The sequence below is a fragment of the Erythrolamprus reginae genome, chromosome 3, assembly GCF_031021105.1.
Source record: "Erythrolamprus reginae isolate rEryReg1 chromosome 3, rEryReg1.hap1, whole genome shotgun sequence".
NCBI classification, from domain to species: Eukaryota; Metazoa; Chordata; class Lepidosauria; order Squamata; family Dipsadidae; genus Erythrolamprus; species Erythrolamprus reginae.
In genome coordinates, this window is record NC_091952.1 from 34,985,551 (window position 1) to 35,005,093 (window position 19,543).

General features: G+C 37.5%; 1 protein-coding gene across 17 annotated transcripts in view; it reads left to right on the forward strand.

Annotated features, from left to right (window-relative positions):
- ARHGAP40 (Rho GTPase activating protein 40) overlaps nucleotides 1-4,175 on the forward strand; it is an 82,216-nt gene extending 78,041 nt beyond the window's left edge. For all 17 annotated transcript variants that reach the window (XM_070744768.1, XM_070744767.1, XM_070744776.1 and 14 more), the window contains 2 exons: nucleotides 319-374; nucleotides 1,700-4,175. In XM_070744768.1, coding sequence (XP_070600869.1) covers nucleotides 319-374; nucleotides 1,700-1,806 — 163 coding nt within the window. In that variant the 3' untranslated portion in view covers nucleotides 1,807-4,175. The remainder of the gene's footprint in view (nucleotides 1-318; nucleotides 375-1,699) is intronic.
- Nucleotides 4,176-19,543: the final 15,368 nt, after the last annotated feature.

Consider the following 19,543-nt stretch of genomic DNA (forward strand, 5'->3'; position numbering starts at 1 on the left):
TTATTATTAATAATAATTATATTTTCACCATAAATACTCTTTATACATTCACATGTACCTTGGATTAATTTTGATCCCACATAGGTTTATTATCAGTCTCTCTAACTGGAAAACTATATTTTATTATAAAATTATTGTTGTTTTAAGAAAAAGTTTTAACTGGGATTTTTTTAAAAAAATAAGTTATATTTTAAATAGTTTTTAAACTTTTTTTAACCTTTTGAAAAACAGATTTCTCTGACCTTAGATCAAGATTAATAAAAATAATTTGTTTGCTAAACATTGAAATATATTGTTGTGTTTTTCTTTGTTTTGCAGTAATGGTTCAGTGGATTCGACGAACTTCCTACTCTATGAAGTTGGCGGCAACATAAGTACGTGTGCTTGCACTAGTTCTTGCTCAAGGGGAATATGGGCTACTAGTTTCAAGGGATTGGCAATGGAGAATAAACATTGTTGAAGGAATAAATAGGCTGGGAAGCAATCAAGAATTGACAGCTTTATCATTGCGCAGTAACAAAGCAGCATGGAAGTTGCTGAAAATTGTTTAGGATGTGCATTCAAAGAAAATCCTTTAATGAAATGTGAGCCTGGTTCCTACAACATGACAAAAGCATAATCCTGATTTAGCATTGTGTGAAATATGAAGGATTCATCTAAGATAGTGTTTGGTAAAAGTTGTTTCATGTCTGATTTTGAAAGAGTGAAAAGAGGAGATAGCTGCCAGGTGTGATATAATAACAACGACAACAACAACAGAGTTGGAAGGGACCTTGGAGGTCTTCTAGTCCAACCCCCTGCTTAGGCAGGAAACCCTACACTACTTCAGACAGATGGTTATCCAACATCTGCTTAAAAACTTCCAGTGTTGGGGCATTCATAACTTCTGGAGGCAAGTTCTTCCACTGATCAACCGTTCTGACTGTCAAGAAATTTCTCCTTAGTTCTAAGTTACTTCTCTCCTTGTTTAGTTGACACCCATTGCTTCTTGTTCTACCCTCAGGTGCTTTGGAGAATAGCCTGACTCTCTATTCTTTGTGGCAACCCCTGATATATTGAAGCACTGCTATCATGTCTCCCCTAGTCCTTCTTTTCATTAAACTAGACATACCCAGTTCCTGCAACCATTCTTCATATGTTTTAGCCTCCAGTCCCCTAATCATGTTTGTTGCTCTTCTCTGCACTTTTTCTAGAGTCTCAATAGAGTCTTTTTGCACCGTGGTGACCAAAACTGAATGCAGTATTACAAGTGTGGCCTTACCAAGGCTTAACACTTCACATGATCTTGATTCTATCAAAATGCTTCCCAGAGACATTATTAGTAAACACATGTTTCCAGCTATTACAAGTCCATTTATAGCAGAGGTCTTCAAACTTGGCAACTGGCTGGAAAATTCTGGGAGTTGAAGACCACAAGTCTTAAAGTTGCCAAGCTTGGGGACTCCTGATTTATAGCATAATGCTCAACAGACTCTTTGGTACTATCATGAGCCTAATTCATCTCTATATTTTCTCTTTACAACTGGAAACATTTTTTTCATAGGATCTTCCACCTTCCTAATTTTTACTTGTAGCTCGGGAATAATGTTTCATGAAATTTGTTTATGAAATCATTTGAAACTAATGACTAAGCATAAAATGGTAAAGGGTGTATAGCTCATTTTTTTAAACTAAACAAATTGTTTTTCTCTTCTAACAGATGAACATTGCCTGGATCCAGATACATATCTTTTAGACCTCTACCATGTGAACCCTCATGCAGAATGGATTATAAGGCAAACCCCATCATTTCCAAGAACACCTTAGGGAGACTGTGCTTAGTTAAAAAAAACAAAACACCACCACCACAAATGGAACCAAGAATTTATATTAAGTTGTTTTAACAGAGGTGGACCATTGGAACCAAGCGCCATATGTTCATGAAGATAACAGTTTAAATGGGGCAATAGCTCTAAAATTGGAAAATTAGCAATTCCTTTTGAATGGTCATTTGAGATGATAGCCAATAGAAGGTGACAAGTGTTGTATGATAAGATGGCTTATGTAAAAGGAAAGCTGGTAGGGAAAAAAGAAGGATGGAAAGCATTTGGAAAAATTCATGCAGATAATCTGATTTTAAGGTTTGCTCACATGGGAGCATATCTCAATATGCAATTATCAGTGTTGACTTTTATAAAATGAAACTATTTAAGGTTTCTTATACAACCATGTAATTTTTTTAAAAAAAATCTTCCTATTGCTTTATTTCTGGAGAGCTTACCATAATTGATAACCAGTTGCCTAGAATATAGGAGGAAAATTGATTATTATAGTGGGAGTTCTACCTTAAGAATGCTTCTGTCCCAGGACAGGATGATCATACTATGCACAAGTAATAACTAAGTCAAGAATGTCTTTTATTATGACTTTGAACGTTGCAGTTATACATAAGACATGTTTGTTCAGTTTTACAATGACATTTTATTTTTTCAAAAAGTATGTTCTAAGAACATCTTCCTATTAGGCTAAAACAAACCATCTCAGTATTATTGTTTATATAGATTTTTCTCATATTCAAATTGGAATTCATATTGCTCTCTGTTTGTAATACTGTATATTTTCTTCTGTAAAGACCCTGGATTAGAAATTTCTTACACTTGTCTTTTTCTAAGACAGACCATAAGTATCTGAGCCATATAATAATTTAACATTGATGGCATTCTGTTTCTTTGATATACTTTAAAAAAAAATTACTTATGGATGTGTTGAGGGAAAACCTGTTGCATTTGTCCAGGTGTTCTCACAAGGAGATAAATATCCATGTGATACCAATTTTTTCAAAACACATTCCAAAGCAAACCATGTATTAGTAACAAAATTCTTTTATATTTTGTAACTTTTGGAAAATTCATTTTGAAGATTTCTTTTTAATGCATTGACTTGTAGCTAATTAACCAAGTCTTGGAATTTTATTGGATGACAGAATTGCTGAAGTGTGTGGAAATGATGCTGTTAAAAAATGGCAATTTTATGTAACCTCTCCCCTTTCTCAGTGTTTAAATATCCTGAATCTGGTACCTTTAGATGTGTTGACTTTAGCGTCTCATAGATTGACTTGGGAATTGAAATCCAAAATATACATGGAAGGAATTAAGTTGTTATGATCACTTCCATTTTTCACTGCAGTTTCCTCCTCCTAGATCAGGGATGTCAAACTCAAGGCCTGCAGAATAGATCTGACCTGCAGGGTCCTTAAATCTGGCCCATGGAGCCGGCCTGAAAATATCAAAGGATTGGCCAGCGATGTCTCTGCCGACCAAAATAGGCTGCAAAAAGGCCCCATGTGGCACCTGCACGGCCTGTTTTCGGCCTCCAGCAGCACTTTGCCGGCCAAAAACAGGCCGCACAGAGGTCCCGCATGGCCTGTTTTCAGCCTCAAGCCAGCACTCTGCTGTCCAAAAACGTTTTGGCCGGCAAAATGCTAAGGAAGTGCCTGTCCCATCTCCCCACCACCCGCACAAGAGAACTATAATGCTGATCTGTCCCTCAAGGAAATTCAGTTTGGTACCCCTGTTCTAGATAGTGATAGTTCCTCTCTTTTCCCAAGAACATTCTGATTGCATATATTGGACAGGTCAGGTAAGCTTAAGCATATCAAAGCCCAACTCAGGCTAATTGTCAACTAAGTCCCTTGAATATAGATACAAATTATTTTGAAAAGATTAGATGAAATAGATTTATGCCAATACAACAAATGACGCAGCCTGTAGAGCATGCAAGTAGCCAAATGGCAAAAAGTTTTGATCCATCGTGAGAAACTACGTGAGATACCAAAAATGAATAGTAGTGGATAAAAGAGGTTTATTTCAATATTTATAAAAATCTCAGTGCTATAACGATGAAGCCATACTTTTAAAAACAAGGCAAAACCATACTTTTAAAAACAAATATTGCTGAAATAGATTCCTGATATAATAATGATGCTATGAGTGTTATAGAGGACGCATATGTAAGGAAAAACACCATCCTTAATTCTGTCCTTAACTTGATTTTTTTAAATGACATTTTGGTATATTTTGTGACAGTAGTTAAAGCAGTGAAGCATAAACTCTGCATGTTTTAATAATGGTTTTATTAATATTTTATTGCTGTGTTTGAAACATTTATATAATAAAGAACTAGACATATTTCCAAAATTTTTCATCCAGTTTCTCGCTGCATTTTATTTGCTTCATTGTTTATTTCACCGTTAAAAAAAAAAAAGTTGTAAATTTAGTTATCAAATTTATTTGCTGCCTATCTCCTGGTTCTGGGTGAGTTTACAATGATTTTGTGTATGCAATATGCTCAGCTAAAACACATGAATAAAAAAGCACATGACAGCTTAGCATAATGAGTGACTACAATCAGGTTTACTATGATGTAGATTTTTTTAAAAGCATATAGTTAGTTAGTTAGTTAGTTTGACATGACTAGTTTTCAAGAACCTTGCTTTGAACCTTTGGATATACAGTAGTCCCTCACCTATTGCTGGTGTGACGTTCCAGACCTGGCCGCGATAGGTGAAATCCGCGATGGGGAATTTATCGACTGATAGTACTTATTTAAGTATTTATATTGTAATTGTTTGGTAAGTTTTCATTGTTTTAAGTGTTTATAAACCCTTCCCACACAGTATTTATTTTAGATACAGTATTTAAATACAGTATTTACAATTTTAGATATTTTTTTGTTTTTTAAAAACCTGCCGATCAAGTTCGGCGGGCTGTTTAAATCTGCCGATCGACTTCCTCAGAAACCCGCGATGAAGTGAAGCCGCAGTAGGTGAAGCGCGGTATAGCGAGGGACTACTGTAAAGAACTGAGCCGGGGTGGCGCAGCAGGTAGAGTGCTGTACTGCAGGCCACTGAAGCTGACTGTAGATCTGAAGGTCAGCGGTTCAGATCTCATCACCGGCTCAAGGTTGACTCAGCCTTCCATCCTTCCGAGGTGGATAAAATGAGGAGCCAGATTGTGGGGGCAATAGGCTGGCTCTGTTAAAAAGTGCTATTGCTAACATGTTGTAACCCGCCCTGAGTCTAAGGAGAAGGGCGGCATAAAAATCAAATAAATAAATAAATAAATAAATAAATAAATAAATAAATAAATAAATAAATAAATAAATAAATAACTGCTTATTTATTTTATTTTTTAAATGTATATGCCACCCATGTCTCTGATAAGTGACTCTGGGTGGCTTATAGAACTTAAAAAGATAACTAGAAAAGCACATGACCAGGCAGAATATTAAATCTATTGGATTATACTCAGCGATTGATTGATTGATTGATTGATTGATTGGATTTATATGCCGCCCTTCTCTGAAGACTCAGGGTGGCTTTTTTGTTTTTACTGCCATTCTGTCTATCTGATTTGAGCACTCTAAACAATTGTTAACCTCACATTTTGATGCCTTTTTAATCTCTCTTTAAGATCTAGCAAGCTTACCAATGGGAACCAAGCCTGGTTAATACATCTATATACTCTTTCATACTTTATTTGTAATTCTTAGAATAGACAAAAGTGGGTTTAATCTGTTTATTTTGACCAGGGGGTTTATCCTCTGATTGCAAGACACTTTTTAAGAGAGATAGGCAGGGATTCATTTATAAATATATTTTCTATCATGCTGTGCCTGAAAAGAATAAATACATAAAGTCTCCCTTCAATTTAAGTTAGAAATTCTCTGTATTTTTCCAGAGGAAAATTGGAAATACATTTCTTCTTTCAAAGAAAAAGTTAAAACAGTGGTGATTTCTTTCTGAGATAGGTCCAAAACTTAGAAGCAAGAATTCATAGTAATTGTCCAAAACACACCATTATCAAGCATTAAGATATTTAAGAAATGTCTTCACAAATTAGTTGCTAGGTAGCATGATCAATGAAGGAAAGGGACATTACAAAATTCTGTGATTTTGTCCCAACCTTATTTTAATAATAGTTGGGAGAAAATAGTGGTGAGCAGGGCAGGAAGAAGGCCTGGAATGTAAGTAAAATTAGAATACGTATTGAGATTAAGAGCCGGGGTGGCGCAGCAGGTAGAGTGCTGTACTGCAGGCCACTGAAGCTGACTGTAGATCTGAAGGTCAGCAATTTAAATCTCATCACCGGCTCAAGGTTGACTCAGCCTTCCATCCTTCCGAGGTGGGTAAAATGAGGACCCAGATTGTGGGGGCAATATGCTGGCTGTGTTAAAAAGTGCTATTGCTAACGTGTTGTAAGCCGCCCTGAGACTAAGGAGAAGGGTGGCATAAAAATTGAATGAATGAATAAATAAATAAATAAATAAATAAATGTTAAGATTACAGGAGGAATATGGAGAAGAGCAACAAAGATGATTAAGAGACTAGAGGCTAAACCTGTGATGAAGAACATTTTTTGGTTTGCGTGCCAAAAGGTTGAGCACGGGGGGGGGGGCGGATGTCACTCACACATGTGCCCACACCCATAATTCCATGCGGCATGACCCCCACCCAGCTCCCAGCACGTGATGGAACACCAAGCTCCAGAGCCTTTCTAGGAGGGCTTTCTCTCCCCGCCCCCTGAGGTCCTCCAGAGGTCATAAACTCTGTTTGCTGACTTATGGTTGGACCGGAAGTCCTGCTTTTTTGTTATCTGCAGGCTTCAGAGCCTTTCTAGGACCCTGGGAAGGGTGAAAATGGACTTCCCCACCCCCTGGAGACCCTCCGGAGGCCAGCAATGGCGTGTTTCCCAACTTCCAAACAGGCCATTTCTGGCATCCGGAGGGCCTCCAGTGGGGGATGGGGAAGGCTATTCTTACCCTCCCCAGGCTCCTAGAAAGGTTCTGGAGCTTGGGGAGAATAAAAAATGGGCCTTCCCCACCCCCTCTCGAGGCTGGAAACATCCTGTTTCCTGACTCCCAGTGGGCCCAGAAGGCCTGAAAATCAGACTTGAGCTCGTGGTGCCCACCAATATGGCTCCACGTGCCACAGGTTCGCCATCATTGGGTTAAACTGTACAATGAATGCTCTGGAAACTTGAAATGTCTATTAAAGAGAAGGGCTAGTTGCAGAGGTGGGCTGCTAAGGTGAAATGGGTGCTGCTGCACCTGGGTAAATGTGCCAAAACATGGGTGTACCTGCATGTCTACGGACCTGCGAGTACGGAGAGGGGCGGCATACAAATCTAATAAATAGATAGATAGATAGATAGATAGATAGATAGATAGATAGATAGATAAATAGATAAATAGATAAATAAATAAATGTCCGCATGCGATTTTGCTACTTGCCCAGGTGCAGTAGCATAATTGCACTGAAGGCTACTAGCACTCAGAGCCACGAGGATGAGCACATGTCACTGTTGCACCTTAGCAGCCCACCTCTGGCTAGTTGTTGTGACACCATAACAGTCGTTCAATGTTTGAGGGACTGTCACAGACATAATGGGTTCAACTATTCTCCAAAGCAGCTGAGGACAAGGCAAGAAGTAACATGGAAACTTAACAAAGAGAGAGCCAACCTAGAATTAAGGAGAAATTTCCTGTCAGTTGGAAAAATTAACCAGTGGAATGGCTTGCCTCTAGAACAGGGCTGTCAAACTCCCGGCCCACGCCTGGTTTAGTGATGGTGACAATTTGCGTTTTAGACTCCTGCTATAGCAGATGTGGATGTTCCGTGGAGGTTTTTAAGAAGAGATTGGACAGACTGGAATGGGGTCTGTAGCTTGAACATGAGGTTGGATTAGAAGACTGAGGTCCAATTCTCTTTATTCGTTATTTTATATTCTATCTACACTATGGTGTTTATTTATGGCGAATTTATATTGTCAGCAAAAAGCTATCCATGCTTATTTCTTTTAAGTTGTTTCAAACGGTTTTGCACTTAAGAAACTGAGAACATTACATGTATGCAAGAAAATTACCAGACAGCACCATGGATCCAACATTACATCCATGATCAAGATTGAGAGCAGTTCTATTGTTTTTTTACCCTGAAATTTCAGATTATAATTATTTAATCACCTCTGTTGGTTGCAGTTGTTTCCAAGTAATTCCCTGTGGATTTGAAATAGTTTTGGAATTGCATGCAGTGCTTAAAGGAAGTATTTATTGTGTGTATGTGTGTGTGTGTCTGTTCATGGCATATTCCATTTTTTAAACTGAAGTTGGTTGCTGGGAGGAACGGAAATAGGCAACAAGGGCCAAAATAAGGGAGAATGGTGGAAAATGGATTCCTTTCAGGTGCAGGCCTATGTAAATACTATAATTAACTTTAAGTGTGTATCCCCTGCTGCCTTCATTATAGCCTTTTATGTACAGATGTAAATTGAGGTGGCAGTTCTCATCTATGCTGATGACACTGGTAAGCTACCCTTTGGATACAAGAGTAAAATTGGGTATTATTTATAACAAACCAACAGAGCTGGTTGATGAGTTAGATTCCAGTTTACAAGAGACAATTAAGAATATTACATTGTTTTCTGTCTTATTTTTTTTAACCAAAAAGGAGAGAGAAAAGCATGGGGCTCCCTTAATAGCCCTTGTGACTCTACTTCATGTCCTTAGAGCACATTTGTTGTGTGTTGAATTTATTATGATCCACTTGTTATTATCCATAATTATTTTGCTTGGGGGAGGTCTCTTACTCAACAGCGAAATTTGCAACTTGATGATGAACTCTCAGCTGCCTGTATTTAAGGTAAAATTACTGCAATTAGGGAAGTGATCAATCCCTGAAGCTGTCTGACTGACTTCGGACAGAACAAAAGGACAAAATTAGAACAGCTTTAGTAGCATCCAGACAGGGAAAGAGGCTGCAAAATTTTAGGCGCAACAAAGGTAGCCTTCATTTGAAGCTTCTCTATAACAAGTAGAATGACTAAAACTGTGCCTAATCCAAGTTGGGTTTATTCTTTCTACAACCAGACAACATTGGACCTACTTCAATATGTAGAGTAGAATTGAAGAATAATATATAAAAACAAATATAGATTTGTATGGAATGTATGATCTATAATATATTCCCCAGTGTTAGCCTTGCTTGATGCAGTTAAGAGTTCAAATCAGAGTATCATGGGGTAGTTCGTTGTTAATGCATAATAACAAGTAGTTTTTTTCAAAATTATTTCAGAGGCAAAGGAAACTAGATTAAATGGAAGATTCTATTGCAAAGAAAAACATTTTAAAAGGACACGAATAGTTGCTGATTTTTATCATTCATAATAACATGCTTAATTTTGAATGATATAAAATCCACAATCTTATGGTTTTTCTTGTTCAGATATGTGCAAGTTTCTCTTTCATGTGATAGTTTTCAACAACAGGTGTTGTTGTTTTTACCTCAAAGAATGTTTCTCTTTTCCCCAAAAAACACACATGGACAATCTTCTGCTTTCCAGTTTCAAATTTATCTGTCCTAGAACTATTTTTATATTATTCTGTTGCTTTTGTAGATATTAACATTCAGCACTGTGAACCAAATCAGATTGGTTATTTTCCCTTGAAACACAGCATCACATAAAAATATGTCATCCAAGAAATATATATATATATATTACTGACCTATCACTGTTGGAAAATGTAACTCAAAATAAATGAGTTCAAATGCCACAGATTCTGGAGTTGTTATTAAAACAGTTTGGCAGGGTGAGGAAATTGCTTTTCATAAACATCCTGAGTAGCTTTTCTGACTTTTTCTGACTGTTGCACAGAGAAATATACTTAAATCTGTAAAAATTCACAAACTGCATCAATAATGAGACAGGAAAATTTATCATTCATGGACATGACTATAATGGAAGAGGACAGGACAAAAGAAAACAAAAATAACCCATTTGTCAGACTGTTGGAATATGGCATACATTTGGAGTTGAGCAATTTGATTTGGATTCTTATTTACTCAATAAATTAAAGGTAGCAAGTGTATGTAGTCTAGAATACAATAAAATCAGGATCCAATATGAATCAGTCACCGGGCCAGAGGTTTATTCTTCCAAGCTTTGGACTTGTGCTGGAGCCCATCTTCAAGGAAGATGGGCTCCAGTAGGAAAGAGAAGTTCCCTAAGGATGTGCTCCAGTAGGAGTCTGAAAACTTGGAAGAATAAATCTCTGGTCCCGTTGAGTGCATTTGTGTGTTTGTTTGTTTGTTTGTTTGTTTGTTTGATTTCTATGCCTCCCAATCCCGAAGGACTCAGGGTGGCTTACAACAATATAAAAACACAATTTACAATAAAAAAAGAACTCAAATATACATTAAAACAATAACCCCAGTTAAAACTCACAACTCAACAATCCAACAACATATACATATCATTCAATACGATTTGACCATGGCCCCCAGGTCTGCCGGCAAAGCCAGGTCTTCATAGCCTTTTGGAAAGCCAGCAGGGTGGGAGCAATATGGACATCAGGGGGTAGTTGGTTCCCTACAGCTGGGTCGGCCACAGAGAAGGCCCTCCCCCATGACCCCACCAACCTGCATTGCTTAGTCGACGGGACCCGAAAAAGGCCAACCCTGTGTGATCCTATTGGTCTCTGGGAGGTATACGGCAGGAGACAGTCGTAAATAGTCTGACCCTAAGCCATGTAGGCTTATTATTAATTACTTGTTTTCCCCAAAATAAGACATCCACTGATAATAAGCCCAATCGGGCTTTTGAGTGCATGGCAATCAGGCCAAGCGCTTATTTCAGGGTTCAAAAAATATATAAATATATTATTTTCAGGAAAACACATTACATTTACCTCCATTCACAATGACGTCAACCTAAGGAAGCTAACTTGCTAGTTTAACTCTAATATTGAAATAGAATCAGTTGGTGTTTCTAGCAATATAGCAACTAGTTCATTACCTGATTGGCCTGTGAAGCATCTGCATTTAATCTTTTCTAGCATCATCTTTCTTTTCTCCAAACCCTAAACTAAAAAATGGCAATTGAAGATCTCTAGAATGGGGATCAATGACAACACCTTGGCTTTATTGACTGCCAGCTATATTAATAATAGTAAACACCAAATATGTTAACTAATTTTAACCCAGCTACTCTATTCCTTCTGAAATATGAGATGAAGTTCATAATTTAGTCTTTAATTTCACACTCTAAAGCAGAAAATATGGGGAATCTTAGAAGCCCCAAAGGTAGAGAAATTTATAAGCATGGGTCCCATGGTACTCAGGTTTATTTTCATAGTGAAACAGACTCAGGCATGGATATTGATGTGACGTACTGTTGTATGCTATTCATTGAATGTTCCATAATGTTTAAACTTAACAGTTCAATAATACATAATTTAACCATCCACAACAGTGTATGGGATTAGGGATTAGATATTTAAATTTCAAATAATTCTGTCCAAGGAATACAAATAACCAACACACCAGAACTATTTATTTTATGTTGTAAGTCTGGTTTCCAATTGTAAGGGATTAAATTGAGTCAATGTGCTTCAATTTCTGTTAAAATATTTGAGAAACTGTAGATTGCTAATTGATGGACTAAATCATGAAGCTTGTAACAGTCTGAAGGATATAACTCATTAAATGCATTTACAAAGATGGGAGCTGCTCAGATCTTGGAGAAAGATTGCTCTAATCCAGTCCACAATTCAGTGCAGGCTTTCCCAGCTATAATATTTTTGTCTGGTGCTATGCAGGCTCTATTTATACTCCCTGTTAAAATGAACCTATTTTCTTCTGCAGTAGTCTCTCCTATTATTAAAAAAGCAGTTAGCTACTGATGGGAAGATAATTCTAGTTTTACCATCCAATTTTGCCTACCAGAGTCAGATGTAAATGGTAATGCAGACAGCAAAAGATAGAATTGGATAATGAATATAACTGAACAACTTGCTTTCAGAAGTTGTTGATGCTCTATCACTGGAGATTTTTAAGATAAGACTGGGCAGTCACTTGTCTGAAATCATGTAGGATTTCCTGCTTGAGCAGGGGGCTGGACTAAAAGACCTCCAAGATCCCTTCCAGCTCTTTTCTTATTCTAATGTAAGACAGTTTTTAAGTAGACAAACAAGAAGATATAAGTGATAAAAGATCTGAATCTTCCTACCAGATATACTGAATTTACTATTGCCTAACATGAAAAAGTTTAAAATCGGGGTTATGCATTCACTAGGTCACGATTGGTTTGTTTGGCTTGGCTTAGTACTGTATAGAATCCCAGCGACCGATTAGGTCCCACAGAGTGGGCCTCCTCCGGGTCCCGTCAACTAAACAATGCCGGTTGGCGGGCCCCAGGGGGAGAGCCTTCTCTGTGGCGGCACCGACTCTCTGGAACCAACTCCCCCCGGAGATCAGAACTGCCCCTACACTTCCTGCCTTCCGTAAACTCCTCAAAACCCACCTTTGCCGTCAGGCATGGGGAAACTAAACATCTTCCCCTGGGCACGTTGAATTTATATATGGTATGCTTGTGTGTGTGTATGTTAGTATAAGGGTTTTTCTTAAATTTATAATATTTTAATTAATTGGATTAATGTATTGGATTGTTTTTTCACTTGTTGTGAGCCGCCCCGAGTTTTCGGAGAGGGGCGGCATACAAATCCAATAAATAAATAAATAAATAAATAAATAAATAAATAGACCAGTGATAGCGAACCTTTTTTTTCTTGGGTGCTGAAAGAGCATCTATGTGCACTATAGTACATGTACGAGTGCCCACACCCATAATTCAATGCCTGGGGAGGGCGAAAACAGCTTCCCCTGTCCCCGCGGGGCCCTCTGCAGGCCAGAAATAGCCTGTTTCCCAACTTCTGATGGGCCCAATAGACTCGTGTTTCACCCTTCCTTAGCCCCCTGGAAGCTCTCGAAGCCAAAACACTCCCCCCAGAGCCTCTGAGCCAAAAATCAGCTGGACAGAACACACACATGCACGTTGGAGCTGATCTAGGGCAACAGCTCACATGCCAGCAGACATGGCTTTGTGTGCCACCTGTGCCATAGGTACGCCATCACTAGTATAGACTCAGCCATTATAGATATATAAAACACAGTTGGTTTAGTATGCGATGTAAAGCCAGCCAACGATGCTCAGGCAAGTTGCAGCTTAATGTGATATGTGAATCAGATCTTTAAGTCTTTATAATTTCCATATTTAAAAGCTGGATGTAGAATTATATTTGCTGGATTGTTGGTTAATCACAAATAAATATGATGTGTGCACCTCATTTGTGCAAATTACTTAAAAGGCCATCCTCAACAATATATAGATTAATATGTAACAAAGACACTATTTGCTACACTTTTGTTTAAGGTAGAAATGCAGCCAGAATGCTTGAGAGAAATTGCTTGTCTATAAAGAGGATGCTACCATTGGCATCAGATATGGACCTGTCAATAAGCATATAAATATTGAGTTTAGAAAGCAGTACTATATATTCCAAAAGAGATCAGGAGATTCCTAAGTGAAATTCAGAATGTGTCAATATCCATTAAAAAACTGGACTGGTATAATAACATAATTTTTGGCATGATTATTTTTTTTAAATGTAAAGTCTACCAGTGTGCATGCAGGAATAAATTATTGCATGGCAGCTAAATTGAAGAAAATTATGAGTATTTTTCTCCCATCCCTCCTAGAAATCTAGACATGTAGACCAATTTGAGTTGCTAGGCAACTGAGCCTGCACATGGCTGATAACACTCAAGGCATTATTTGCCCGCCTGACTGCACTGAGTCAGAACAAAGGCCAGCTAACGAAGCTTTCAAATACTGTTGGTTCTTCCCGTTGATGGTTCACTACAGGTTTTCCCTGCATATTAGTGACAGTTACACATTTCTTACAAAGACAAATGCCTCATAGGTTTAAAAAAGCAAAAATCCAATGAAAACTAGATGACAAAGTAGATCATGTACAGCCAATGAAAATGTCTGACAGAAATTCAGTCATTCAATTTCCAACATGGAGGAATACTGGAAAAAGAGGTAAGAGGCAAATTAATGTATGCATGTGTATATATGTGCGTGTGTATATATACACACCTATATATACATAGACATGTATACACATGCACAGATGCCCTTTCACAAACCTGAAGATGGATGTTTGGATCCAATATACCTTTGTTACAAATACTGAAGCCAGGGGCTCCCCTGACATTGAAATATAATAGCAATAGAATAAACAAATTGTGTTAATGAAACTTTGTGGATTAGATTTGATCCAGATTCAATTATTTATGCTGTGTTATTATATCTCTTGATAATTCATGTGATGATATTTTTTAGTTTAGCATGAAATATGATTTGACCTATCAAGGTCTAGGTTTAGGTGAATTAGACTTATTCAGAAATTCCTGATTAAAGAACATGGCATAGTTTTATGTCTGAATAAGTATGTGTGAATACAGCCTTAATGTTTGGGGATTATAAATATCTGTCTGCTTGCTTGTTTAAGGACCATTCAACTCCTCGTCAACTGTAGGTGGCATGCAAATTTATAAATGACAACATAATACAATGCACTAAAATAGAATACTAAATAAGATCAACAATGATATTTTATAAGTGGGAGAGCTAATTATGCTATCAATATTCAAAACCTGTTTATGAATGGGCACACACACACTGACCAAGTCTATGGCCTAAGGAAAGAGTTAGGTGATCAAATCTTATTTGAGGGCAAGAAGAATTGGAGCAGAACAATACTATTGTAGTACATACTTTGAAAAGAAGGACCACCTCTTTCTTTCTCATTGCTTCATAGATGACATCCAGAGCATGTCAACACTGTCAAATATTTTAGGATAGGGCAAAACCATGAGAGAACAACATTTTTTAAAAATAGCTGAGCCTTATTCCTTAATCTTTCCAGAAGAGAAGGATTTAGGGGTAGTGATTTCTGACAGTCTCAAAATGGGTGAGCAGTGTGGTCGGGCAATAGGAAAAGCAAGTAGGATGCTTGGCTGCATAGCTAGAGGCATAACAAGCAGGAAGAGGGAGATTGTGATCCCGCCATATAAAGCGCTGGTGAGACTACATTTGGAATACTGTGTTCAGTTCTGGAGACCTCACCTACAAAAAGATATTGACAAAATTGAACGGGTCCAAAGACGGGCTACAAGAATGGTGGAAGGTCTTAAGCATAAAACGTATCAGGAAAGACTTAATGAACTCAATCGGTATAGTCTGGAGGACAGAAGGAAAAGGGGGACATTTAAATATGCAGTTAAAAGGTTAAATAAGGTTCAGGAGGGAAGTGTTTTTAATAGGAAAGTGAATACTAGAACAAGGGGACACAATCTGAAGTTAGTTGGGGGAAAGATCAAAAGCAACATGAGAAAATATTATTTTACTGAAAGAGTAGTAGATCCTTGGAACAAACTTCCAGCATACATGGTTGGTAAATCCACAGTAACTGAATTTAAACATGCCTGGGATAAACATATATCCATCCTAAGATAAAATACAGGAAATAGTATAAGGGCAGACTAGATGGACCATGAGGTCTTTTTCTGCGTCAATCTTCTATGTTTCTATGTAGAACTTTGCAGATAACCAATGCCTTCAGATGTACTGGGAATATATGTTACATAGCCATGCCAACTTACAAGTATAACATACCTGTATACATAACATATATGTATGTATCTGTTTATGCTGCTGCGTTTTGGACCAGCTGAAGCTCCTGCATACTGTTCAAGGACATTCAATTTGAGGTGAAGTTAGCAGCGTTCCCTATCTAATAATCTGTGTTGAACAGTTTCCAGGATTCCTAGCCTACATAAGCTAGTAGGCATTCTGAGGGTTTTAGCTCCTGAACATTTGGAGAACACCAAATTGGAAATGGCCGCAATATTAATTGATAGCACTCACTATATCATTCTTCAAAAGCATTGGAAAAATGGCCAATGTACACTGTACAAATTTGCAAGTAAAGCAAACCAGTCATATAAATATTTTAAATATTTAGCGGCCTTTTTAAAAGACTATATTATACTACAGTAAAGTTCAACTAAAATTGGAAAAATGTTTTTGTTTCATTTTTTGCTAAATTAGTTTTCATTAGCCTAGGTCCTAGGGCATCAAATTTTGGGAGCTAATTTAACTGACACTTACAGGTCTGGAGACAAATAAATACATTTCTTTGAGCAAGATAAAATGATAGCCATTATGTCAAGATTTACATAACAGTAATATAACTTGAAGCTTCTTTTGTCAAGTTAAATAACATAGAAACAAAACAAATTTGGCAATTATTTCAAAAATATGCCCTGGAAACATGTCCTACTATTAAGTATGATTAAGCCTCTATGTAAACAATATAGAAAATACACAACACAGAGATATTAAGATGAAATTGATAACAGAGATATCAAGATGAAATCTCTAAACCCCTTCTGCAATTCTAAGCAGTAAAGCCCTGTTCTGAATTGAGATCAGTTAGAGGAGGACACAAGGAAAAGACTAATTATGTAATTGGATGAATCTAGATATGACATTTCATGGCTGCTTAAATATTAATAGCTGAAGTATTGTGTGACACCTACAGACTTGTTTTTCTTGATTTATAATGGTGAAATCAGTTTATAATTTGGAATCCATAAAGTTTGGGTTCATATTAGATTTAGATTTAATGAGATCATCTGAGGTTTGCATACAATTGTCACAAGCCAGTCTACTGGAGACCTGGGATTAAGATTTCCATACTACTGCCTGCTTCTTTGCAATTTCACAGAGGGACTGCCTTTCTAAAAAAAAATCTTATCAAGAAAACTGCAAAAATTAATCTAGAACCATGCTCTATGGCCACATACACCATTACCAGTTGTTCTTCTGGTTTCTGGTGTGGCGGTCAACTGGTCTTCATGTGTGCTGGAGCGCCAGAAATTACCTGAAAAATGGCCAAAAACAGGCTATTTTTCTTTATGGGCCACTTTATGGGCCTTTTTGGGATGTTTTTGGGCCATTTACCAGTCCAAAAAACAGCCCCAAAACAGCCTAAAATGGCACAAAAACAGCTGGAACACACAGCCCTGTAAATGTGTTTATTTATTTATTAAATTACAGGCCACCCTTCTCCTCTTGGACTCAGGGCAGTTTACAATAATAAAACATAGTAAAAAATTAAAAATACCCCAATACATAAATAAGTAACAATAAAAAGTTTAAACTCAATAAAACAACTCACAACTCTCACTCATACACACTAGTGGCTAGGGCAACCTCAAACCTGCCAACATAGGTGTGTTTTAAGCACTTTTCAAAAGATGAAGAGAGTGGGGGCAGTACGAATCTCTCTGGGGGGAGTTGGTTCCAGAGGACCAGGGCCGCCACAGAGAAGGCTCTCACCTGCGGTCCCACCAGCCAGTATTGTTTGACCAACAGGACCTGCAGGAGGCCAACTCTGTGCAACCTAATCAGTCACTGGGACAGCCCGAAAATGGTCAAAAAACAGGCAAGTGTGCGCTGGCTACTGGTTTTTGGGTTTCCTGTGCTCTGGCATGCACAAAGAGTGACTGGCCAGCATGCATGTGCGTGCCCGCACCAACTAGTTGGTCTTTGTGTTCTGTGCACATTCTAGTTTAGGCATTCAGTGCTGAAAAGGTTCACATCACTGATCTAGACAGTCAATAGGAATCAACATTGACTTTTTATATAAATGGCATTTTCACTGATGTTGCATTTTTATGATTTAGCAGACTTAAAGCACAGACCCAAAAGCCAAGAAATACAATCAGATAGATGTGAATAGGAGATTAAATATATTTATACGTTATTTGATACCTTCAGTATTTCCAATAGCTGATGCCCATTCAATAAGATCAGAAGATTAGATGAGTTTCATTAGATGAGTTAGAACAATTAATCAGTGGAACAACTCAGCGACCGACTAGGTCCCACAGAGTTGGCCTTCTCCGGGTCCCGTCGACTAAACAATGTCATCTGGCAGGTCCAAGGGGAAGAGCCTTCTCTGTGGCGGCCCCGACTCTCTGGAGCCAGCTCCCCCTGGAGATTAGAACTGCCCCCACCCTCCTTGCCTTCTGTAAACTCCTTAAAACTCACCTCTGCCGTCAGGAATGGGGGAATTGAGGCATTCCCCCCCTCTCCCCCGGGCCTATACAATTCATGTGTGGTATGTCTGTTTGTATGTCTGGTTTAATAATGGGGTTTTTAAATGTTTTTAAAATCTATTAGATTTGTCATGAATTGTTTTATTGTATGCTGTGAGCCGCCCCGAGTCTATGGAGAGGGGCGGCATACAAATCTAATAAATGAATGAAGGAATGAAGGAATGAACAAACAAACAAACAAACAAACAAACAAATAAACAAACAAACAAACCTGCCTCCAGAAGTTGTAAATGCTCCAACACTGGAAGTTTCAAAGAAAACATTAAATAACCATTTGTCTGAAGAAGTGTAGGGTTTCCTGCCTAAGCAGGGTGTTGGACTTCCAATTCTGTTATTCTATTCTATTTCCCAGGTGCCTTCTATGAAACAATGTCATCTATTGGGATATAGAAAGCATATCTTTCTCATTATGGAGCCTGTCCCTTCGAATAATATTCCCCTTGAGAGACTCATACAATTCCTACTAAAAACCCTTTGAAAACCTGGCCTAATCAGCCTCTTAACTGATTTTTGCTATGCTGTGTATGTTTTTTCCCCTAGAAGTACTGTACATGGTTCTTTTTCTCTAATTTATAATTCATATTTTTTAAATGTAGGCTGCCCAGAGTCATCAGCGGTCAAGCAGTTTCTATATTTAAATAAATAACTAATAAATTTGAACTAGCTAACCACTCACTTTTTTCTGTTCACCTGTTACTCTTATTCCTAAACTTGTATTAATCAGCAAAGTAAAATGCTCAGTTTCAAAGCACCTTTAAACACCTTAATAAACCAAAATGCATCCAAGAAAATCAGGTTGACTAAAATATTTTCACTTTTTAAAGAAAGAGCCTTTTAGATATAATATGCTAGATTATGAAGTATAGATTTAAATTTTACAACTCATGCACTTTCAGCATTGACATGCATAGTTAATTTAAACTAAATTGCTGATGAGGTTTCCTCTAGGTTGGTAGTAATAAATAATATAAGAAAAATATGAGTATGATTGAATACAGGATGTAGAAGACTACACTGATAAAGGAATATGTTTCAAGGATGCATACTGTACTGGCTGACTTTGCTTTGTATTAAGTCAAACACACAAAATCTAATAAATCATCAGGCCCAAGAAGAGATGGCAGTTTTGAAGCAAAAATATCCTATATTTGAGGTTTGACCACAAGATATGTACAAATCAAGACATGAAATAACTAGTTAAAAGCAGTAAAAAATGGAAATGAGTGAAAATGCAGCATGCAGTGACTCAGAACAGTGCTTGTGAATGATATTTTAATATATTCTTAGAATTTATTCTTTCAGGAGGAAAATTGACTACAAAAATAACTTACTACTTGTGTCCTTTGCCTTAATTTGATCCTTTCTAATTCAGGGATGAACAATGGAAGCCCTTTTGAGGCTTTTGAAGTTCGAGTTCCAGTGAGAGTGATATTGGTAAAGAATGGCAGAAATAATTGTCAAAATTGGTGAATTATTCAT